Source organism: Spinacia oleracea, chromosome 4, assembly GCF_020520425.1.
Source record: "Spinacia oleracea cultivar Varoflay chromosome 4, BTI_SOV_V1, whole genome shotgun sequence".
NCBI classification, from domain to species: domain Eukaryota; kingdom Viridiplantae; phylum Streptophyta; class Magnoliopsida; order Caryophyllales; family Amaranthaceae; genus Spinacia; species Spinacia oleracea.
This window is the reverse complement of record NC_079490.1, coordinates 140,526,397-140,552,372: the sequence shown is the minus strand read 5'-3', so window position 1 is coordinate 140,552,372 and position 25,976 is coordinate 140,526,397. Positions and strand designations below refer to the sequence as shown.

Below are 25,976 nucleotides of genomic sequence, written 5' to 3'. Positions count from 1 at the left end.
ATCCAACAATACGCCAATGCCTCGACCAGGCCCAGCGCAAGGCCAGTCCCAGCCAAGGCTGGCGCGCGCGCACAAATGGGCTGCGGGCAGTGGGCCTGTGCGCCGTGCGCACAGCGTGGGCCGCAAGGCTTGCGCATGGGCGTGCGATGCTCATGCGGTGCGTGTGTACGTGCTATACGAATCCTAAAGCTATCGGAATTCGTGCATAGATTAAATCCTAATCCTAAAAGATTAAATTAATTATTTAGAGTTCTAATAGGATTCTAATTAATTAATTAGTATTCTAACAGGATTCGAAATCCTTTCCAAGGTTCTATAAATATATGCCTAGGGTCATAAATTTATACACAAGTTTTCAAGTATTCAAAGCTAGGATTTTTAAGCACAAAAATCAGCCATAACTCTTGCCCATTTAACCGAAAATAAGTAGCACCTTAAGGGCGATTCTAGTTGGTCAATCTTAAGGCGGATCCGGACGTGCTGTGGAATATCTACGGAGGGACGACACTTGGAGTCCTAAAGACTTGTTCTTGTTCGATTCGGGCGCAGCTAGGGAAGACACGCAACAAAGAGTATGCATCTAAACTATGCTAAATGATTATGTGTAAATAATATGTTTTCCTGGCTTTATGATTTTTCCGCATGATTTATGAATTGTCATATGTATCATAACCTGGCTTTATGATTTTTCCGCATGATTTATGAATTGTCATATAGTACGAGATAACAATCTAGACAAAGCACACACAATATTAATAACGTGGTATACCCACGTCCCAACTTGTATTATTAATCAAAACCGTTATTAATCATACAATCAATCAACCTCACAGGTGTTTCTCTCAAACTTTGCTCAAGCTCAGGATCTCAACCCTATCAATTATAATGGTATATAAATCCCTATTTATATACCCCAACTTCCTAACCCTAGCCCTAGTATTAGGAAACACAATATTACTAGAATATTACAATATAGGAGAAACCAATATACTAACAAATCTATCCCTAAAATACAACTCATAAAATAGGAATACAATAACATAATATATCTCCTAAATAAATATCTACTAATATACTATAACTGAAACTCATTGCCATATTGGGTTTAATATTAACAAGTATATAGTGTTTCTTATTACAATTCATTTTATATGTGTTGTGCGTGATGCAACACATCGGCCACGACATAATTAAGAGTATATGTAAAATATACGGAGTAACAAACTAAAAGTTCGATCATATTTTAAGATAAAGATTTCCTTGAGATTAAAGAAAGGATGAAACTAGATTAAATAAAAACTCAAGTATATTGTTCAAACTATCAACAATAATGTAGGCAAAGTTTGTTACTCCGTATATATTTACACTATAGGGAAAAAAATTAAAGATATGTACATTGAGTTAAAAGATAAAGGGACAAATTAGAGTGGTTAAAAAGGTACAATAGTAATTCCTATCATAAATAAAAAAATATTAGGATCCGTGCATCGCACGAGCTTAATTCTAGTTACTATTATAAGTTGTTCTTCGTGCCAGACAAGTGTGTTACAATTTTTTTTTTTTGATAAATATAATTATGTTCTTTTAATTCCTTAGCATGTTCATTGTGAACGAATAAGGTGTTCTTTCTTACTAGTACCTATGAATATGAACAATTTTTTCATAAGTGATTACTAAAAAGATAAAAATTAAAAATAAATAAATCAAGATTTCACCGAGTAATTAGAGCATCAACACTCATGGGGAACCCATGACTTTCTCTCCCCTCATCTCATTGGTCCACATCACTTTCCACTAACTTTATCACATAACCTTCCCATTTCACAATTTCATACTTACATTCATTAACCTCCCCATTTACCTTATCTCTCCTACTTTTCCATACCCCACTACCTTTTCTAATAAATAAGATTTGTTATTAATTAAATCAAAATTTGTTAATTATAATTAAGTAATTACCATTTAATTATTCGGATTAAATAATTAATTGTAGTACTTTAAATAAGCGGAATTTTTAATTACACTAATTTAATCGTTAATTGCTATTTGATCGTTAATTTAATCATTAATCGCGCTGATGTTGATGATAATTTTTATCATTGGAACAAATAAATACTTAAATAATAAGATTTGTAATTTGGTAGTGGGTCATGCTTGGGGACCACTAATTTATTGGATGCTTCCCATATTATTTACCTCCCATTTCTTTTATGATTATGAGATACATCTCACATTCATGGGAACCCTCCCTTTTCCATTTTTTCTCAAATGGGAAGGGTGAAATCCCATAAATCACTACAAGAAATTGTACTATTAACGACGGGAAATCCCGTCGCGAAAGGCCAATAATCGTTGATTAACGACGGGATTTCCTGTCGCGAACCCGTCATAAAAGGGGGCCGTCGTTAATAGAAATCCCGTCGTAAATTCGTCGTAAACCCGTCGTAAAAGACATTTGCGACGGTTATTCCCGTCATTGTTAGGTTGTTAGCCCCGTCGCAAAAGGCTTTTGCGACGAGATTTTTGACCCGTCGTAATTAGGTTGTCGTTAAAGATACAAATTCTTGTAGTGAATGTTGATGCTCTTAAGGACCTAGGAAAGAACTACATCAGAATTCAAGATATCATCTGAAAATTAATTCAGTGGTAGAAAATTTCCAGCGAATATTATTGAGTTATCCTCCATTTTGATTACGGGTTATAAAGCCATTTTCTTGGCTAATTTTTTTTTTTCAAAATTTAAAAGCCTCCAAAAACTGTGGAATATTTTATTTTGTAAAGAGTCCAAATAATGCATGTCATTTTACCATACAATTATACGGAGTATCGTTTTAAACAGGTGTACGGTCCTCTGTGTGGACCTGTGTCCACCTTTTACAAAGTGAGAGATTCCACATCGCCGTTTCATATGCATCTAGAGATACATGGATACCTATCTTTGCCATTAATAATCAAATAGTAATGTGCCATCGACTAAAAAAGTAAAACATGCAAAGCCATTTGCCATATTGCGTACTGAATTCACCACCTTTGTGGTTGGATGTATGATGAACAAGTGGGACCTTTTACCAAACTGACTACTTTTACAATTTTATTTACCAAAATGACTACTTTTGAATTCTATTTTCCCAAACTAGCTACTATTTTATTCACCAAAATGACTATTTTGATTTTGAGTAAAAAAAACATTAAACTAGTTTGGTTTGGGGTTTTATTTTTTTTACTCCATAGTATATAGTGAACCAATTTTTTTGGGAATTTTTTTTAATATTTTGTTGTTATTTATTTATTTACTAAAATGTATGTAATCTGTATTTCACCATTTCCCTTTTTATCAAAAAAGCAAAAAACAAAAATGAACCATTTGCTTTGCTAATAGCCGCAAAGTATACTCAAATATAATCAATCCAAAACATAAATCACAAACCAAAGAACAATTAATTCGTACTTTATTTTTAAAGAAATAATAACTTATACTCCATATTATACATTAGAAAAAACTATAGTACAAACACAAGGAAACAAAATTAACATTCATTTGAAGTACGTAGAATATAACATTTGAAACAAACTACATTGAATCAAAAGTTCCTTATATTGTACGAAGTACTTAAGAGTTTCGATTTCTTATTAGATTGAAACCAAAATTACAGAACAATGAATATAATGAAATATAATTGAGTCTCAAATATGCATGAAAAATAAATCAGTTGAGGAAATTGAAAAACGCTAGGCTCCAGTGATGTCAACTTAAATATTAGAAAGATAAAAAGAACCCAAATTTTTATATATAAAAATCTGACCCCTAAAAAAACCACATCAGTTAACTATTTTAAAAAATAATTCAAACCAAATCGGTTCACTAAAAAAAAAACTCAAACCGGTTCATTGATTTTCACTTCAAAGTTAAAATAGGGAGTAGCTAGTTTGGGAAATAGAATTAAAAAATAGTCATCTTGGTAAATAAAATTATAGAACTAGCTAGTTTGGTAAAAGATCCGAACATGTGGCAGATACAATCTTTCTTAAAATGAAAAATTTGGAACACTTTTGTTCTCCAACAACGCTCGCTACAAAGTTGATGTGCTTCTTTCACAACAAATTAACACAAGAAGAAGAAAAATGAAAGGCGAGCCAAATATTCATGGAAATAACAAACGATAGTCGCTTCAAGGGATGAATGCTCTTGTCACCGGTGGCACCAAAGGCATCTGGTATAGCATATATTACCTTCGTTTTCTTTTTCTATTGTTATGTTTATCTTATTTTCGCTTATTTTAAGAAAAACAAGTTTAGTTAGATTCAGGAAAAATAAAGAATATTCAATTAAAATTTATTATGTCATTCAATTACTCCATCTGAATCTAAATGGTTTTCCATTTAGAATCTTGACACTATTCATACTGAAAGAGAATCTTATGTATTACGTTCAATATATAAGAAAAAAAATAGTCATATGGGGTCTTGTTTGATTCGTCTCACTGATACTTTGACAATATGAAAATTTTATAAATAGTAATAGGTGGTGATGATAAAGGTCGCTAGTTGCGACAACATTTAGTTGTCGCAATCTTATGTGTCGTAGTATAATTGGTACATCCGTACATATATGCACCATGTAGGTTATGCGTCAGCGAAATATTTTTACTATCAATTCAATATTTTTACTATGAAAATTTGTAAATAAGGTGGTCGATATAAAGAAGGAAACTAATTAGAATATTATGATTTTTCTACATTTTTTTGTAACATATATAATATGTTATATAAGTAAAATATTTTAATTTCCAATTTAAACCATGACACATGAGCATGTCATGTCATCATTGTGACAAGGCTTAAATGTCACATGTAGCGACCTTTATCATTTTCGTTAGTAATAACACGTAACTAGAGATATTAACGATGTAAAGTGTGCATTGACATGTGTACCAAAGGGAAATGGGAAAAACATTTAGATTCGGAGGGAGTAAAATATATAACTAAATAAGTGTTTATAATTTTATTTAAATTCAAGTTAAATTCAGATAAATAAATGCATGACCGTGCTCAGAATGGTTAAGGCTTAACCTTATGTAAAAGTTTAACAGTTGAGCTCTGAAATCCGAGAAACACTTCTGGACCTAATAAGGATGGCTTGGACCTTACCTTATGTTTATTAAGTAACACTAAGCTACAAAGGAATGTGAATGCACACTTGTCTGAATGACAAGTGGGAGACTGAAGGAAATATGTCCTTCACCCAAGGTGCATTAAGTCTAATACCAAGGTTCAGATTAATTGTGAACAATTAATTCAGTAAGATCAAGTGATCGGAACAGCTAGCTGGAGCAATGCTTCCGACCAGTGAGTTCTAATCTATATTAGGCTCACAGCTTACTCTTGACTGAACCTATAAGGTCACACCAATGACATGTAACAGATCACCGGATTAAATGAATCGGAAATTCATTTAATAGCTTTTCGGAAAAACATAATTATAAGATTAAACATTGGATCGTGAAATCATATATCGTATTGCGTATATTCGTAAGCTAGGCGAGACGAATAATCGTATCGTACGACATTGGATCGTCAAGTACGAAACGATAAATAAATTGTCGAAGGATAATTTAATCGTAATACGAAAGCAACCACGAGCCGAAGCTCACAAGCGCAAGGCCCATGGGCGCAGAGTGCATGGCAATGCAGCGCTGGCCCATAATCCTCGCTGTTGTGTGGCGCGAGCGGACAAGGCACAAAGCAAGCAGCAGCTCGCGGCCCGCGGCCCACTTTGCTGTGCGCGCATAAACCCCTCGTGGGCTTGCTGGCCGGCCAATGGCCTTAGGCCTTGGTCGGTTGGCTTGCTTACTATCTAGGTTATTTTAATAACCTAAACTTATGTTTTTCTAGCACACAATTCAGATTACACACAACCCTAGGAGAAAAGAGAAATCCTAATTCTCTCTTTGCCTCCATGAATGTGTTCTTCCCAAAAAGCAAAAAATCTTGAGTGATTGTCTAAGCTACGATTATCAACACGGATCTGAACATGTCGGTGAACCAAGTAGAGGAACGACAAGTGGAGTTCTTTGTTCGTGTTCGTTGATACTGTACTCGGGAAAACACGCTTCAAATGTAAGTATGCTTAAATTGTGCTTTATACATTTTTCCTGGCTTTGGGAATGTTCCGCGCATTTTATGTATGTTTAACTGTATTCCCCTACAGATTGGTTGCGAAAGGTTACAGGCAAGTCCACGGTGTGGATTACAATGAAACCTTTTCACCAGTTGCAATGCTAAAGTCTATTTGGATAATGTTAGCAATCGCTGCATATTACGATTACGAAATATGGCAGATGGATGTCAAAACCGCTTTCTTAAACGGCGTTTTAACCGAAACTGTGTTTATGACACAGCCTGAGGGTTTTGAGGATCCAAAGAATGCTAAAAAGGTATGCAAGCTTAAGAAATCCATTTACGGATTGAAGCATGCATCTAGGAGCTGGAATATACGTTTTGATGAAGTAGTCAGTGATTTTGGCTTCGTCAAGAACGCAGACGAATCTTGTGTATACAAGAAGGTCAGTGGGAGCAAAACTGCTTTTCTAGTATTATATGTCGACGACATATTACTTATCGGAAATGACATTCCTGTGTTTAACTCTGTCAAGATTTGGTTTGGGAAATGTTTTTCGATGAAGGATCTAGGAGAAGCACAGTACATACAAGGCAACAAGATTTACAGAGATAGATCTAAAACGATGATTGGACTTAGTCAAAGCACTTATATCAATAAGGTGCTTGAAAGGTTCAATATGGCAGACTCCAAGCGAGGCTACCTACCCACGTCTCATGGAATGACTCTAAGCAAGACACAGTGTCCAAAAACACTGGATGAGCGTAGACGAATGAGTTGGATTCCATATGCATTATTGATTGGTTCAATAATGTATGCTATGATATGTACACGCCCGGATGTTGCGTACGCACTCAGTGCTACGAGCAGATACCAGTCAGACCCAGGAGAGGCACATTGGACTGCTGCCAAGAATATTCTGAAGTACCTGAAAAGGCACAAAGATGATTTCCTGGTCTATGGTAGATATGATGAATTAATTGTTAAAGGATATACGGACGTAAGTTTCCAAACCGACAAGGATGATTTCAGATCACAGTCTGGGTTTATCTTCTGCCTCAACGGAGGTGCAGTAAGCTGGAAAAGTGCTAAGCAGAGAACCATTGTGGATTCTACAACTGAAGCGGAGTACATAGCTGCACATAAAGCAGGAAAGGAAGCTATTTGGCTAAGGAAGTTCATAGGTGAACTTGGTGTAGTCCCCTCCATTAAAGGACCAATATCTCAATATTGTGACAATAACGAAGCTATTGCACAGGCAAAGGAGCCTAGACACCACAAGAGAGTTAAGCATGTACTTCGTAGATTTCACCTTCTACGAGAGTTCGTTGAAAGAAAAGAAGTCGAGATAAGAAAGATTGGAACTAACGACAACATCTCAGATCCATTAACTAAACCTCTGCCGCAAGCGAAGCACAACTCGCACACTGCAGCTACGGGAATCAAGCATGTTGGAGAATGACTTTAATGTCCTTAATTAATGTTTTAAAGTTTTAGAGTTTAATACTTTGTAAAACGTTATTGGTTAACCATTCATATAAATGAATAGAATTCATTTTCCATTTAATTTGTGGTTTATTAAATGATGAGTCCCTTCAATTTGACGATATATTCAAGATAGACTGTTAGGACCAGTCCTGTGACTAAGAAATGTCTATCAAGTGAACTTGAATGTCAAAAGTTGAAAAAGGTCCTTGGTCGGAGTTTTTCTATAAAGATGGACGCATAGAAAATGCTAGACGACTAGAATGCAAGATGACTAGTAGTTCTGTTTCTTGAACTATTTGGACATGGCAATGTCACAATCATTTGCATAGATACTTACTTTGAGAAGACTAGTATCGGACAGACCTATGAAACTTTACTGTAAGAGATGAAAATCTGTCATAAGTGAATTTCATTAAATTATTAGACACTAATCCTCAATACCTGAGTGATTATTACTTGTTTGAGAACTGGTTACTTTGACGTTGTCAATCGTCGCACCGTAAAAGGAGGATATAATGGCAACGCTCGGGTAATCACCTATCAAACGAAGTCTAACCTCAATATCACAAGATTGGGATTGTCCTCCCATAAATCGGGATGAGATGCTAAAAGTTTTACAAGGCCACTCGGAGAGCTAGAAACTGTAAAATGCATGGCCGTGCTCATATGAATCATATGTTATGATTATCTGTTTATTTGATTAGTTGAAATCTGAAACCGAGAAATACCTCTGGACATAATAAGGATGACTACTCTTACCTTATGTTCATGAGCAAGCATCAAGCACAAAGGAATTAGGCAATGCACACTTGTCCCTAAGGACAAGTGGGAGACTGGAGGAAATAATGCCCTTGGTCCAAGTATGCATTCTATGCTAAGTCTAATAAATGCGGTTCAGTATTAATTAATTATGCAAGTTAATAATTCAGTGAGATCAAGTTAGCTGAATGCCTAGCTAGATGTCGCTTCAGTTCGAGTGGAATTAATAATATTAATCCACAACTTACTCTTGACTGAAGCCGTAGGTCACACTAATAGTACGTGAATGGATCAAGTATTTAAGAGAATTAAATACTTCATTTATGAATATTCGGAATCGACGGATCTCGGTTCCAGTGGGAGCTGAAATCGTCAAAAGGAAAAATATGAATACTCCGGAAACGATGATATTGCCGGAAACGGAAATATGGATCGTAACGGAAAAATAAATATTATCCAAGTCGTAGATGTTGCCGGAAACGGAAATATGGTACGTATCGGAAAATATTATTGGAAATGGAAATATTGCCGGAATCGGAAATATTGCCGGAAATGGAAATATTGCCGGAATCGGAAATATTATCGGAATCGGATATATAAAATATTTGTTCGAAACGGAAATAAATTCTGGAATCGGAAATATTAAATATTGTTCGAATCGGAAAACAAATCGGAAGCGCGACGTATAAAATAATCATCGGACGAGCTTGCTAGACGCAAGGCCCAACACGAAGCCAGGCCCACGCCTAGCGAAGCCCGTGCAACGAGCCCAACCAAGCAAGGCAGGCCCAGCCAAGCATGGAGCAAGGCCAGGCCCAGCCGAGCAAAGCAAGGCAGGCCAGCAGCAGCGCCCAAGCAATGGGCCGCGTGCTGCCCGCGCTGCTGGGCCGAGCCGCGCACAGCGCGCCCCTCGTGGGCTGCGTGTGTGTGTGTGTGTGTGTGTGTGTGTGTGTGTGTGTGTGTGTTCGTGCAACGCTACGAATCCTTATACGCTTAGGATTGTCCGATTAATTGTTTTCCGAAATCCACGAGAGTTAGTTGTTTGATTAAACACTAAAAACCAAAGGATTAATTTGACTATAATTCTAGTTGAATTAGTAAATTGAATCCTAGTGGAAATCTAAGTCCGATATTTCCTCCATATAAATAGGTGATACATAATCACAATTTATACAACACAATCACAAGTATTCATATAGTTTAAGGTTAAACTAACTTAATGATTTGCCAAATTGTGATAATATTCTAGTTAATTTAATCTAAAGCGGATCCGAACGTATTGTGGACTATCTACGGAGGGACGATATTTGGAGTCCTAAACTTGTTCTTGTTCGTTTCGGGAGCAGCTAGGGAAGGCACGCGTCACATGTATGTATCCTGAATTATGCTAATTGACTATGTGGCAATTAATTTGGATTCCTGGCTTTATGGTTTTTCCGCATGGAATATATGTTTTATATTTATCATAACCTAACAGTATGTTCAGGGCACACTTGACTATGGTTTGCATCTATATCCCTCCTCCGTAACTGATTTGGTGTCCTATACTGATACGGATTGGGGGGGTTGTCCTGACACACGTCGTTCGACATCTGGGTATTGTGTATTTCTTGGTGATAACTTGATCTGTTGGTCGTCTAAACGGCAGCCTACCCTCTCTCGTTCGAGTGCTGAGGCGGAATATAGGGGGGTTGCTAATGTTATTTCCGAGTCATGCTGGATTCGGAATCTGTTGTTAGAATTACATTGTCCTATTCGTAAGGCCACACTGGTTTATTACGACAATGTGAGTACTATATATCTTTCGGGCAATCCATTGCAACATCAGCGCACTAAGCATATAGAGATGGATACCCACTTTGTTCGTGAGAAGGTAGCACGAGGTGAGGTTCGGGTCCTACATGTTCCATCTCGTTATCAAATTGCCGACATTTTTACGAAGGGTCTACCTCGAATATTATTTGAAGATTTTCGAAACAGTCTCAGCGTTCGTCGACCTCCCGTTTCGACTGCGGGGGAGTGTTAGAAGAATATATGTAAATATATTCTTTAGGTGTAAAATAATGTAAATGATTTTGTTAGCATAATTAGTCAAAATATTGTTAGCATAATTAGCCTTGATTCGCGCCTAAGATTAGGATTGTATTTTGTATATATTAACACCAAACCTAATGAAAGAATCACGGAGTATAATTCTTTCAGTTGGTGTGGAAGATAATGCTTGATTGATTGTGTAGAGCCCGAATGTACCTGCACAATGACGCGGTTACTAGCCTCGGGGGTGTTTCCGAGAAAAGCCCCTTCTGATGCTTAAGTAAGCACTAGGTTCGGATTCTAAAGAGTGTAAGTGTTAAGGTAGTAAAATGGACGTACCTTGATATATGTGGCATATATATAATGTTTGTGTAGTAAATGCTACTAGAGCATTTATTGTTGAGTGGGCCTTAATGGACTTTTGGACAGCAGACCCAATTGAGAGTCAATTAGGCACCCAAACACTAACAATCGTTCAACAATTGGATTACTTAATCATTTCACTCCAAACCAAGTTTTAAAACTCAACCATAAAGACGATAAAAAAACATTGTTCGCGTGTTATGGATGAAACTAATCAAATACTACGGAGTACTTTGTATCACGTAGAGCTGTCAAAAACTGACCCGACCTGAACCGACCGAACCCGTAACCGACCATGACCCGAAATTACGGTAAAATAGGTAACCCGAAACCTGACCTGTACCCGACCCGAAAAAACCGATAACCGATTTTAACCCGATGTTGTAACACCCGAACCCGAACCCGACACCCGACCCGAAAATGACCGATAACCGAACTGACCCGACCGAACAATGACCCGAACTCGATTCGATACCCGACCCGATGTCAACCCGAAACCGATTGTAACTCGATGAAACCTGCTATTGACCCGACCTGTGACAACCGCTACCCGATTTACCCGAGTTATCAATGACACGATCAAATATTAACTTCAACGATAAATCTATTTTAATTATTTATTGCTAGATACCGAAAAATTTAGCTCTAAAATAAGTTAAACAAAATTTTTTAGAATATAAAATAATTAAAATGTATAGGTTAATTATCAGACCCGAGTTTGACCCGTCCCTGAGAGTGACCCGACCTGAATTCTATTTGATTTGATTATTATCCGATCCAAACTAAGACCCGGACCCGAAAATAACTGTGTTGCAAACCGACTTAAACCCGACTCGATAAGACCCGAACCCGAAATTATCTGCTACAAATCGACTTAAACCCGACCCGATAAGACCCGAACCCGAAATCAAACCTGACCGAAATGTGACCTGACCCGAACCCGACCTGAAACCGGGATAAGAAAAAACTCGACATGATCCGACCTGAAATCGACCCGACCGAACCCGAACTCAACCCGGATGGAATATTGACCCGACACGACCCGACCTGATCATGACCCGAGACCCGAAATGACCCGACCCAAACCCGACCCGATAACCTGTTTTGACAGCTCTAGTATCACGACATCATTGCTTCCTATCACACAAATCATAACATAACATAAGGAAAGGATGCTTTATTTTTTCCCAATAATATGCCAACTAAGAAGAACTACCGAATGGTCTTACAAAAGAAATTGTACTCCGTCTTATGTATTTATCTATTATTGAATTGAAATTTTATTTACATCTTCATACAATGAGGATTTTCATTTTTCCTCACCTTATGAGCAAACTCTCTCCACCGATAACAACTCCTTTTTCGATTTTTTCCATTACTTCTCAAATTTTGCACAACATTAATAATGGTCTTATATACTCATTCGTTTCGAAATAATGGGAATCGTTTACGTTTTTACGCTTGTCAATGTAAATGTATGGACATTAATATCTCTAATTATGTATTCTTAAAAATTATAAAAAAAATTGATATTCCGAAAGTATTCGAGACGAATCAAATAAGATCCCACACGACTATATTTTTCCTTACCCATAAATCACAAATGATAGTCAAATTGAAATTTAGTGTCAAAAGACAAAGTGTCTATGTTATTTCGAAACGGAAGTAGTACTGAAATTTAATAATTAACCACCTTTGTGTGGTTGTGTACGTGAGTTTGGAAAACTTTTGTTGTCAACATTGTAAAGTTGATTTGCTCCTCTCATAAAAAAAAACAAGAAAAACACAGCCATATATTTAGATTCATTGGATTTCAATCATATCATTATTTTTCATTGTTGGTTTATAAATAAGCCTGAAAATCAAGTTCAAGTTGAAGAATTAAAAAAAATGGAGATAATTGCGAATAATAAGCGATGGTCGCTCCAAGGAATGACAGCCCTTGTTACGGGTGGTACAAAAGGCATCGGGTACCAACTATTCAACTAAGTTACTAAACTCGTCTTATTTTACTTTTTATTCCTCTTGTAATTCCCGCTCCTTGTTTAACTTCGTTGTTAGATCGAGCATCTACATTGTTGTCTGTTGAGCTAGCAGATTCCGTGAAAACATCTGTCTCGTGTTTGAAATTGTTATCTTCATATCTTATTTACAATTGTTTTCGGAATTTAACTTAACAAGTTGTTCATATTTGATAGAGTATAAAACTAAACTTGGGGGCTTCAACTATCAGTTTAAACTTTGGTTGAATTTTGATTGAGTACTTGAGTTAATTATTTGACATGTTATCAAAGCCAACGTGACACAAAGGTCACGAGTTCAAATCTCATCCACCCCCTTCATTCAAAGTGGAGTATGTAGCGTTGGGATGGGTAAGTCCATGCTGCAACCATACATTAAGCCCAAAAGGTTGGGTTTTCACGTGAGGGGGTGTGATAGAATCTATTACTATATACTAAAAGAGACACCAGGAATGACACGTGTCAATTCCTGGTGCGATTTTTTCCCGTAAAAAACCACTTTCCCAAAAAAGAGTATCTGTTTTATTTTATTTTTATTTTCCACTTTTTTTATAACTATTTATGTATGGAAACAAATTCTATTTTGTAAATTATGGAAATAATAGATACGACGTAATAATAATTATTCTAAATTTGTAATATTTTAGTCAAATCGCTATATTAATAATGGAAAATATATCACTCAATATTTTGGTCAAATTGTTATATTAGCCTTTCAAATATGCATATTAGATGAATAAATTTAAACGAGTATGTTAAAAATGTTATAACTATACAGTAGTTTGAAAAATATTCAGTTAAATATTTAGTGAAAAAAATATCAAAATCCGTGCGTGCACGGGATTTAATCTAGTTTAAAACTAATTTTGGCCTCTTGGAACTTCAACTAATAGCTTAACTTTTTGATTGAGTTGGTCCTTGGGTAATTAATGTTTGAGATTTAATTTTTTGAGTGGAAATTTGTTAAAGAAGAGGTAAAGTAAATTTATTTGCAGGCATGCTATTGTTGAGGAACTAGTAGGACTAGGAGCAATATTGCATACATGTGCTAGAAACGAAGCCGAACTTGATGCTTGCATGCTAGCTTGGAAAGCTAAAGGGTTGCCTATTACTGGCTCCATTTGTGATGTTTCGTCTCGACCTCAAAGAGAGAAGTTAATGGATACACTCAAATCTATCTTTAATGGAAAATTAGATATACTTGTAAGCCCCCGTTCTCTACCTCACCTCGAATTTTTTTTACTTGCAATACTTTAACTTTTGCATTATTTTATATTCACATATCACATACTCTTTTTATGGATGATTAATGATTGATGTTATGCATTGATAAATCTTAGGAGTAAGGACTATTTACACCACTTGGTGATAGACAAAAAAGAAATATCTTGTATGACCTCTAGTGAACACCCAAGTGACAATATATTGAGCAATCCGACCTCTAAACTTAATTACAATCAGTAGCGAATTTTCCTTGTGAATAGGGTGGGCCCGGCCCCCGGAAGAAAAATTACGTAGTGTATTACTTAATTTTTTTAATAGTCTTCTGATAAAATTGTTCAAGATCCGTCACTAGTTACAACACTTATATGTGTCTTTGACCTCAGGTGAACAATGCAGGTGGTGCTACAAAAGCCGAAACCGTGGATGCAACGCCGGAATATTACTCGTTGTTAATGGCCACAAATTTTGAGTCAGTATATCATCTATCTCAACTCGCATATCCACTGTTCAAGGCCTCAGGACAAGGCAACATCGTCTTTATTTCATCTGTGGCTAGTATCGTGGCAGTTGATGTTGGATCTGTTTATGGGCCAGCAAAAGGTACGCAAATTCTTAAACTCTTGGGACTCTTTTTTTTGGGGGGGCCAAGGAGAAGTCATTCCAGGAGGTGGATTAAGGGAAACCAATTGTTTCTCCCTTCCGGATATGAGTTTGGTGAGATTTGACCCTTGACCTTATAGCTTAGAAGTCCGATAGTTAGTCAACTACTTTAACCTTATATAAACATGATAGAGATAGAATCTCTTAGGATATTTTATGTATAATAGAATGCTACTAGCATTAGGTTTCATAATACAATTAGGACTAATGTTGTAACCTAATATATATATATATATATATATATATATATATATATATATATATATATATATATATATATATATATATATGATCAATGACTGCACTCTAATACACGGAGTTTCACAATATCTATTCGAACAAATAAATTCGATCCAATTTTTAGTTGCATTTTGTTTATCATTTTGCAGGAGCAATGAACCAACTGGCAAAGAATTTGGCATGTGAGTGGGCAAAAGATAATATCCGGGTTAATTCTGTTGCTCCCGGAGTAATTTGGTCTTCTATGACCGAGGTATTCATTTCATTTCCCGCTCCCTATCACAAAATATCTATAAGACATCTTTTTTTAAAGCTAAGAAAATTTAAATAAAATGAGACAGAAGTATAACTCTTGCATAAAAATTATATAAAAAAAGATTTAATAAAATGGAAATTGTGTAAGTTGGTTGGTTAAGCATATATTATGTCGTTTTGTTATTAAGCATTTGGTTAAGATGAGACACACATACATGTCCGTCTGTAAATAATAGTACGATTATATTTGCACAAATATTAAGAAAAAGTAGGAAAAGTGTATAAAAAGGTGAGTAAATATAATAAAATATGGATAAAATATAGTAGATGGGTAAAACTGTGAGTGTGTAAGAAAAAGTAAGTGAAAAGTTACTCCGCATAAGTTTTGTGGTGTAAGATAGTAAATTTTTATGTCTAAAAAATAGAATAAAGCAAAGTGTAGAGAACATTTTGAAACGGACCAAAACGAAAAGGGTAAAAATCATTTTGAAACGGATGTAGTACATGACAGACACAATGCTTCCCTATTGCTTAATTATATTGACCAAATTAATTTAAAAGAAAACAATAGGATAAATCACAAACCATTGTAGCTAGGAAATGAGATGACATTTTCCTAAGAGCAATAGATGTTAGAGGTGGTAAGTTTGATATGGATATTTTGGTAAATGGCAGGGACTTAAGAATTACAAGGAGTATAAGGAGGCTGTCGAGTCACGAATTGCTCTTGGACGTATTGGGAACTCGGATGAAATTTCAGCTGTAGTTGCGTTTTTATGTCTACCAGCAGCTTCTTATATAACTGGACAAACTATAACCGTCGATGGAGGTTTTACTATTAATGCCTTCATACCACTTCCGCTTAATGAGAAGGCCAAGGAAAATAATTGAAGTTGCCTTGGGCGTTGTTTTATGTTTGAAAGGCTCGACATTAATACACCACATCAACAATATTATTGTAATAAAAATTTAAAAAAAGGACTATGCTTGAGTAACGCCTTTTGTTGTTGTAATAATGAACGACGTAGTTGTTAATTTGTCATAAACACTTGAATCTATTTGCAATTATAAGCTGCTAAATCTTCAACGTTGGGTCAACATTCAAGCGTAATAATATACAAGCATATATACACTAATGTAATTAAGACTTTTGATCCGTCAAAAATTATAAATTATGACTTGTGAGATTGTGCATGGCAACTTAATACCTATGTTGAGCCAATATGGTTTTGATGATGACAAACTAAAGAAATCAACTAACGTGGTTTTCAAGTTGTATGTGTGCAAGGATCATTAATGAATAGTTGTGCCTAAGTCATCAATAATAGAGCTTACTAGATGTTGATGATTGTGAGAGGAACTCCAAACAAGCTGGAGCAAAGAAGTTCCTGAAGGGAACACTACCAAGTTCCCGAGTGGGAACAACAACGAGAAGTTCCAGAGGCGAAACAACCAACATGCGGAGCAGAATGGAACATGAAGACAAGAAATATGAGTTTATTTTCTAGGATTCGTCTAAGTATGTGGAAACGTGAAAGGTAATGGAACAAGGTGTCAAAAGGAACTCGTGGAACTTAGAGTAAAAAGCATCTAAGAGTCATCGTATATGTTGCATTTTATTATCATAATCGGTAGGGATTTATTTAGAGTTTTGTTTCTTAATAAATATCTACTTGGTTAAGTGTTTTAGATAATATGCACTAGTTATTTTAGGATAAGATTTAGTTTTAAATAAAAGATAAGTTTTAAACTAAATCAACTTTAATTTAGGATTCTGATTTTAATTATATCTTTTACTTATTTTTATCTTACCTGCTTCTGGAAATTAAAGAGTCAAAATTTAAAATACGTATAATGAGTTTGTGAGTATTGGAACTTGTAGACGCAAGTTCCTGCACGACAGGAACCCATGTATTTATGTCACGTTTATGAAAAGGTTTTCAGTAAAATATTTTTGCATAAGAAAATAAATAAAAAGTGAGTTTTGGAAAAATATCTTTTGGATTATATTTTGATAAAGCGTTGCCTTTTCTCCAAGTATTTATTTTCTTTATGTTTCCTATTTTTACTCTAACTGTTTTACTGCAAACGTGGTATAAGTTGTGCCCAAGAATTTGACTGCTTCTCCCCAACTAACTGTTCATGGGTAAATGCCTAGAAGTTAGGAAACTTACTATTAGTGGAGGAATAAATGGGATTATGGTTAAGTCTTGTGCATGCTATAAATAGAGGCTTATATCTTCATTCAAATGTGTCTGACTTCTGTCATTCCATAAGCTAGGGTTGGCTGTTCAATAATGTTATATATATAAGAATATGTTTTTCATTCCACGTTTTTGAGTCAGTTCCTACGAGTTCCAAGTTCTTACAAGTGACATGTTCCCCATTGTTCTTTAACGTGCTACATACTAGAGGGATACTAATCAATTATCAATCATCTATATTTTGAGAGTTGGTTAAGAGTTGAGTGAGCTCTTGTAATGGGGCATTGGTCAAAGGTTTGAGTGAATTCTATGGGGAAGGAACTTGAGTGAGTTCCTGTTGTATTTGGTTAGGCTTTGAGTGAAGTCTATAAGAGAGAAACAGAGAGGCTTTTAGTAAAGCCAAAGAGTCAAGAGAGACTTCTAGGGAAGTCAGTGAATGCGTAGTTGTTTGAGGGAACAACTATTAGAACTTGAGTTCGTAGAGGAACTCAAGTAATGGATGAGTTTCTTATATGATTGTAACTGAGTTGTTGCCCTATAGTGAAAAGAGTTCGAGCTGAAATCCCTAGTGGGTCGAGGTTTTCTTTCTATTTGGGCCTAGAAAGTTTTCTCGTAAAATCTCTCTTGCAATGTTTCTTTACTTGCTTTAAGTTCCTTTATAATTCCGCAAAATTGGCTAGCAAGTTCCAAATCTACAATTCAACCCCCCTCTTGTAGTGTTCCATCCGAATAACAATTGGTATCAGAGCCGGAACTCAGTAACAAGCAGGAAACCCTGTTGAGCAAGTTCCTGGCAGATATGGAAATTACAAGAAATTTGAAGAAAGGAACTCAACCTTTGTTCAGGAACAAGAGAAGAAAAAATGAAGGCTGCCTTTTTACTGTCTATTAAAAGTCACTCAAGGATTATCAACGACTATTTTGATGTAAGTTTCTCTCCTTGAGATCTTCTTGGTTTGCATGCATTAATTTGTAACTTGTTCTTTATATCATTCCTAGTAAAATTATTTTAATTGCTTTTGATATTTTTAATAAAAATTTTGGATAACCTTAAATCTGTCTTCAAAAAAAAAAGTTTCAGAATTCTAATTGGTTTTAAAATATCAAATAACCAGTTTAATAGGAGTGGTTCAAGGAACAAGTCATAAGGAACAATGCATATAGCTAGTCTTGGAACTTGGTTTCCCCACGAAGCTAAGGGAACTTTATTCTTTGGGCTACACAATTTAATGTTATAACAGTTATTTTCCAAAGAACTATTTTTCCATGCATTATGAGTATATTGAATATTTATTATATGTATGCATGTTGAACCTTAGAACTAGTAGTTTAAAATAATTATTTTCTAGGCTGCCACTTCTAACAGGAAAGGAAACCAAATTATGTTAGGTTCCCAAGACCATGAATTGTTTAAAATACTGGCATGTTAGTATACATTATTATTTGTATACTTTAATCTTCTAAATTATGCTAATTAAATTTATTGATTACTAATGCATGATTTTGGAAGGCAGTAGAAGAGAAATTATTTTTACACGTTTATAATTCATGACTGAGTGTGTGTATAAAGTAAAGGAACAATATCAACATTACACCCAAAAAAAGAGAGCTGGAAATCCATTAGATTCGTTGGAACAGTAAAGAGGAACTTAGGACCGAAACTTGGAACTTAAGATGTAAACTAGTTCCAGTTCCACCAACAGGTAAGTTCTTCCCAAATATAGTGGGTCATATCAACGAATCAACTCACATGCACTACATAAGTGGAACTTCCTATGAACATCTCAAAGGAACCCAATCATGGGTAATATGACTAAGGTTGTTCCATCCTTTTGCTTGTGTTAATTAATATTGAATAATTCTAATTAATATCATTAACTGTTTCTCTTCCCTTCTTGTGCATACTAACCATATTTGTTTTGTAGGTTTTGCTTTGGAACTTAATATTTATAAAAAGCCTAATGATAAGTTTCATTGATTAGAGGAACTCTTCCTAAGATATGTGGGAACAATTAGAGAACTCAAGGTTACTGGAACCTGATAAATGACATAGGAACAATTTGATAGCAAACATATGGTATCTGTGAGGGGGTCAAAAAAGCACGAGGCTAATGCGTGACCTCGTTCCTCGTGGGCGTGACGTCGTCAGATCAAGTGTAGTTGGATTTCCTGTGAGTTTACACCCAATCGACTAGTAATATAGGAGTCGCCATTCAGTTTTTAACGACAATGAGAAAAACTGACAAAACCCGGTTATCGTGACATAAAGGGAGTGCAATTATGTTCGACCACGACGGCCATAGGTTCCCTTGTGATCCCTGGTGTGGGGATCGCTTAACGTACACCCGCAGGGCAGAGATTGAGAGTTCGGGAGACTGTAGCTACTGAGAGGAGTGCTCATCGAATCATACTCCAGAGGCAGGTTATCCTTACTAGCTCAGCAAAATAATTGAAGGGACATGCGTTAAACTATTAAACTATTCTGAATTGATTTTAGCAATATGCAACACATAACACTAAATTGATCGTGATTATCTTATTTAGATTGATTTAAGGTACCTAGCATGATAATTCAATTGTCCAAGGTATTATCTTATTAGGCGTGATAGATCAATCAAGTTAATAGTTTGACAGTTTTATAAAAGGGTGATGAAAGTGATTAAATCATATGAGGGACACATTACAACGCACCCTTGAGAGGTGCGTTGTGGTTCTCAGAAAACTAACCACTTGGCTTTTCTATTTCTCCTTTTATTTAACGAATCTCGGGTTTCCAAGCAATGTTCCAGTATTTAGGCTTAATTCATCAAGCTACAAGGGGCAGGATGCGTTCTGTTCGACTTTTGGGTCGATTGCGATAGAACGCTGGATCAATTTCGCAGCGTGAAGCTTAGGCTTAAGGCTAGAGTCAATACTCAGGTTATGCAATTGTGTCCTTTTCACGTCGGTTTTGAGGCTGTATTTATAGGAAAAGGGTGTGTGGAAAGATAGACTTTAAGATACGGATCCAAAAAGAATCCTGAGATAAAACGGCCCCAGGCATTTTCAGCGCCCAGGGCTGGGTGCCGAAGATTTGGACTCTTAGAATACGGAGCTTTTGAGATTTATCCGAGTCTTTTAGTGCGTATTAACTTTATGACGGAATGCATCTGGGCCCGTTACGAACTCTAGGTTCGTTAGGAATTTAATTAATACGTAACTCTTATTTTCGAATTATACCAGGAATGTAAATTCTATCTCTTTTAGGATTTATGTTGGAGTGCAACACCTAATTCTGACAGGTTTCTATCTTTTATGACTTTGCCACTTTTAACAACTACCTTTTACGGCAGTTACTATTCTTAGCAGGTTTCTATAAATAGCAGTTTTGGCTGAAATGAAAGGGTGATTGAGATTCGTTATTTTATAGGAGATGCGTTGCCAAGTGGAGATTTATGTTCTCATCATCGAACCTTCCCTTTCGGGAATGGGGACAAAAGTAGGTGTCTACAGTTGCCCCCACTTTGACTGAGTCTCGAGATGAGACGATGGTCAAAGTACTAGACGGAGTGCGTCATACAAGCCATGGTGTATGTGACTTGTTTTGCGAGGGTCTCACGAGCCCCCTAGTGATAACATTTGACTTAAGGATCATCACTTGAAGTGTTAACACATTCCTCACGTGTCATTGGAATTTGTTAACTGATAGTATAAAAACTTCCTCACTTTGTCATTGGAAGTATCTAAGATGTTTTCGAAATCAAAGCTATAAAGTGTAACTAGGCCTGGTCAAGCCCAATCACGAGGTAAATTTTTTAAAGATTCTTATTTTCAGGGTTAGCTAAACGAGAAAACCCCCTTGTTTTTATAGGATGTAAAACGAAGGAAAATCCAGCACATCGCTCTTTTTTGGAAAAACGGAAAACCAATCCTTTGATTTTTGGAAAAGGGAAACCATCCTTTGATTTTTGGAAAAGGGAACCATCTTTTGATTTTTGGAAAAAGATAAACCATCCTTTGATTTTTGGAAAAGGGAAACCATCCTTTGATTTTTGGAAAAGGGAAACCATCTTTTGATTTTTGGAAAAAGATAAACCATCTTTTGATTTTTGGAAAAAGATAAACCATCCTTTGATTTTTGGAAAAGGGAAACCATCTTTTGATTTTTGGAAAAAGATAAACCATCTTTTGATTTTTGGAAAAAGATAAACCAGGAAAAGTTATCGCTGCAGCGACTAAGGACCTGCGCGGTTAGTGACGCAGACCCCGCCCGCTGAAGGTGGGCGAGCCTGTTTTTATTTTGAAGATTTTATTTTCTTTTCATTTTGCCTATATATATATTTTTATAAAAGGCTTTTATGATTACAACCTGTTGGTGGGTCGCAATATTTTCCAATTGGTCGTGTCCTATAAGTGGGTCCACACCGTGTATGTCTCTCGTTAGTAAGTAACGAGATTTTTGGAATACCGTTGTTTTTTCGCGGGAAAGGAATATTAAGACAACAGATAATCTTACAAAAGGAAACTCGCGCATGCCCCGACAGCGAGTATTCGCTGTCTGGGGAAGCATTTTCAGCGCCCAGCACTGGGCGCGAGAAGTTTTAACGCCAAGAGTTGGGCGTTGAAAATGCAAGGGGAGGCTGGCCTTTTAAAAGGCGCGATCCGTCTCCTTCTTCCCCCATTCTTTCGCCATTTTCGTTAAAACTTCCTTCTTAACTTACTCATTTTTCACTTATTTCTTTCATTTTTCTTCACGAATCCTACTCCGAATCACTTCCTAGTCCTCCCAATGTAAGTAATTTCCAGTAATTTTAAGCTTTTTTTTGTCAAATTTGAGTATTTTTTGTTGAGTGTTCTTGAGCTTGAAATTGATTTGGGGGTTTTTGATTTCATGCCCCTTTCTTTCAATTAGATGGTTGAAAATGTTCTATATGAGATGTTAATTAGTTTGTGCATGTCAATTTTCGCAAGTATGTTGGTTTTTGTTGAATTTGGACATATTTATACTTGCCCCCAAGTGCACCTACGATTCTAGTATTTTCTTGCAATGTAGATGTTCTTGGTATACTGCTTCTCATGAGTGACAAATTATGAAAGAATTTTGATTTTGTTGGAGTTAATTTTGTTTAGGGAGGTATTTGCTCAATTTGAACTTAGTATCATGTTTTTAGGGAACAAAATTGTATGACTCTATTTTATGAGCGGAATGCACTCTTTTTAGAGATGGTAAGTGCCATCTTTGTTAAAGGTATAATGCCTTATTGTTGTGTCGTTGACCAGCATGTCTTGCGAGTCATCACCGTCCTCTGGCGACCACGCGGAGCGCGGTATGACACGCCAGTCCATCGGCGCAGGACCCCTGTGGATGGGTCCTGTGTATTACGATGGTCGGGACTTGCATTACGACCTGGAGCACCACGTGACTACCCTTCTTCACGCGAGGAGGGATACTACAGTCCGTGGTTACGGTGCGGCGACGAGCGAGATCGTTTTTGGCTACCTGAGTTCGGACGCCCAAGCTTTGGTGAGGGCGAGTTCGCTGTTCCCGGTAGTTGAGACTTTCTGGGAGATACTGCGACTCAACATCTCCCTATCTTTCTTACGGTCATTTATGAGGTGGTGGTGGGACACTACCAACACCTTCCATTTTCCTTGGGATGAGATGACGATTACCCCCGAGGACTACACCGCTTTGACGGGCTTGACCTTTACGGGGATTCCCGTTCGACTGAGGTCTGGTGGCCCGCTGCCGACCGTTGCTGAGGGTACCAGGATCGTGGGCTCGTGGCTGGGTCAGAGATTGCCCTCTTACCAGGCCCGTGGGATACCCTATGCTGATTTGATGTGGGGCCTGGAGAATGGGGTGGAGGAGTCGCCTTTGAGACAGGCCCGGTTTTTTACCTCCACTTCATCACTTCCACTTTTCTGTCGGGTCCTACTGACACCTTTGACCCGAGGTGGATATACCTGGTGGAGCACGTGTCTTCGCTAGGCGCCTACTGCTGGGGCGACTTGGGCTATGCGACGCTCGTGGGCCAGATGAGTTTGGCGGTGCGAGAGTCGGACCCCCGTAGATGTCATTTCGTCATCGCATTGGCGGGGGTGCCGCGCTTGATTGAGGTATGTGCCTCGCTCTCTTTTTTGCTTAATTTCTTGCCTTATTGGGCTTTTTGATGTACATTTTGTTTTACTGCCCATTTTCTTTCTTTTATAGCTTTGGGCCTTTGAGCATTTACCTTGGCTGGCTCCCCGAAAGGGGCAAAGGCCTTTGGAGTACCCTGTTGGTCGTCGTTGGGGCTGGAAGAAGAAGCCGACGGCGCGTCCGCCACCTGATACCGTGTGGAATCTTATTCGGGACAGGAACCCCGAGCATGTAAAGCACCTTTTCCTTATCTCGTTTCTTATTATTTATTTATTATTTTCTTGTGTGCGAGATCTGACTGTGTCTGTATTCAAAAATAGGTGGTCTGGACCCCATGGTTCTCTTTTAGGGGTGCCTACACTTCGGTCAGGGATAGTTATTCCCTGAGCCAGATGCGGGTTTTATTCATCGGTCGCCGTGACCCCGTCTGGTATTTAGGGGAGCGGGTACGTATGCAGACCGTTGGAGTCTTCTCAGTGCCTCATCCTCCGCCCGCGACCATGTTGGCCACCCGTTCGATAGGCGAGGCCTAGAGGGTTCATTCGACGGAGGGCTTCCCGGCGACTGAGTTGGTGATAGCGGGAGCTAGCTATCATCAGTTCGTCCTGGATTCTCTTCGCCTCTCGGAGCCTGGCGCTGTAAGTCGCTCTTTTTTATTTTTAATTCTTGCTGCATTCCTATGCTCGTACCCATATATTCATGCTATCGTGTTTCGTGCAGGAGCATCCTGATCCTGCGTTAGGGGGGTGGGTGCCTCCCGATGCTCAGATCTCATATATTGGGGAGGGTGGATCCGAGCTTGTGGAGATTATCCCGGAGGGCCAGGTTTTCCATGCTCCGCTCCCTGAGGGAGTACAGGCGGTATGCACCTTTCATTTATGCATCTTTCTTATTCTTTTTTTTTTGTTTTCTTTTGTTACTGACATTCCCATTTCAGGTCCCGGCCCGTACGGCCAATGCGATGGTGGGGGTGATCAACCGGTTGAAGTCCGCGTTGGTTCGGGCCCGACCCGCACTTTCTTGCAGGAGCCCCCGCTCTACTCAGGTAATGTGCCTGCTTTTTGAGGTTTTTTTTTATTTTTTTTTATTTTTTTTTGAGATGTTGTGGGGGGGTCGAAAAAGCACGAGGCTAATGCATGACCTCGTCCCTCGTGGGTGTGACGCTTCTTTTTGTCAAATCAAGTGTAATTGGATTTCCTGTGAGTTTACACCCAATTGACTAGTAATATAGGAGTCGCCATTCAGTTTTTAACGACAATGAGAAAAACTGACAAATCCCGGTTTTCGTGACATAAACGGAGTGCAATTATGTTTGACCACGACAGCCATAGGTTCCCTTGTGATCCCTGGTGTGGGGATCTCTCAACATACACCCGCAAGGTAAAGATTGAGGGTTCGGGGGACTGTAACTATCGAGAGGAGTACTCGCTCGTCGATAACTCCAGAGGCAGGATATCCTTACTAGCTCAGCATAAATAATTGAAGGGACATGCGTTAACTATTAAACTAATCTGAGTTGATTTTAACAATATGCAACATATAATACTAGATTGACCGCGATTATCTGATTTAGATTGTATTAAGGGACCTAGAATGATAATCCAATTTCCCAAAAATATTATCTTTATTAGGCGTGATAGAACAATCAGATTCAATTAGTTTAACAGTTCATAAAAGGGCGAGGAAAGCAATTAAATCATGCGAAGGGGCACATTACGACGCACCCTTGAGAGGTGCGTCACGGTTCTCAGAAAACTAACCACTTTGACTTTGCTATTTCTCCTTTTATTTAACGAATCTCAAGTTACGGGACAGGATACGCTCTGTTCGATTTTTGGATCGATTGCGACAGAACACGTGATCAATTTCGCAGCGTGAGGCTTAGGCTTAGGGGTTGGAGTCAATACTCAGAATAATAATTGTGTGTTTTCACGTCGAACTTGGGGCCATATTTATAGAAAAGAGTTCGTGGAAAGATAGAATTGTAGAACTCTAATCCACGGGGAATTAGGAAAGAACACGTCCCAGGTAATTTCAGCGCCCAGGGCTGGGCGCCGAAATCTCCCAGAGCCAGGCGTTGAAAATAGGGTCTGGGCCGTTTCTTTGTCAGATTCGGACTCTTAGAATCCGGAGTGTATGAGACTTAATCGAGTCTTTTAGTGCATATTAATTTTATGACGGAATGCGTCTGGGCCCGTTACGAACTCTAGGCTCGTTAGGATTTTAATCAATACGTGACTCTTATTTCCGAATCGTATTAGGAATAGGATTCTCTCGCTGTTTCTATCTCATTTAGGATTTATGTTGGAGTGCAACACCTAATTCTGACAGGTTTCTATCTTTTATGACTTGCCACTTTTAACAACTACCCATTACGACAGTTACTATTTTTAGCAGGTTTCCATAACTAGCAGGTTTCTATAAATAGCAGGTTTCGGGTGAAATGAAAAGGGTGATTGAGATTCGTTATTTTATAGGAGATGCGTTGC

The 25,976-nt window shown here is 37.5% G+C and overlaps 1 protein-coding gene across 2 annotated transcripts; it reads left to right on the top strand.

Moving 5' to 3' along the window:
• The first annotated feature begins 12,573 nt into the window (after positions 1-12,573).
• LOC110792829 (tropinone reductase homolog At5g06060) lies at positions 12,574-16,260 on the top strand. 2 transcript variants are annotated; one of them, XM_056826803.1, is made up of 5 exons: positions 12,574-12,732; positions 13,779-13,986; positions 14,391-14,607; positions 15,057-15,160; positions 15,838-16,260. In XM_056826803.1, the coding sequence occupies exons 1-5, from the start codon at positions 12,653-12,655 to the stop codon at positions 16,051-16,053; spliced, it is 825 nt and encodes a 274-aa protein (XP_056682781.1). In that variant the 5' UTR covers positions 12,574-12,652; the 3' UTR covers positions 16,054-16,260. The 2 variants fall into 2 exon arrangements, with proteins under 2 accessions (XP_056682781.1, XP_056682782.1); XM_056826804.1 differs by having other exon boundaries at positions 12,727-12,751.
• The last annotated feature ends 9,716 nt before the right edge of the window (positions 16,261-25,976 follow it).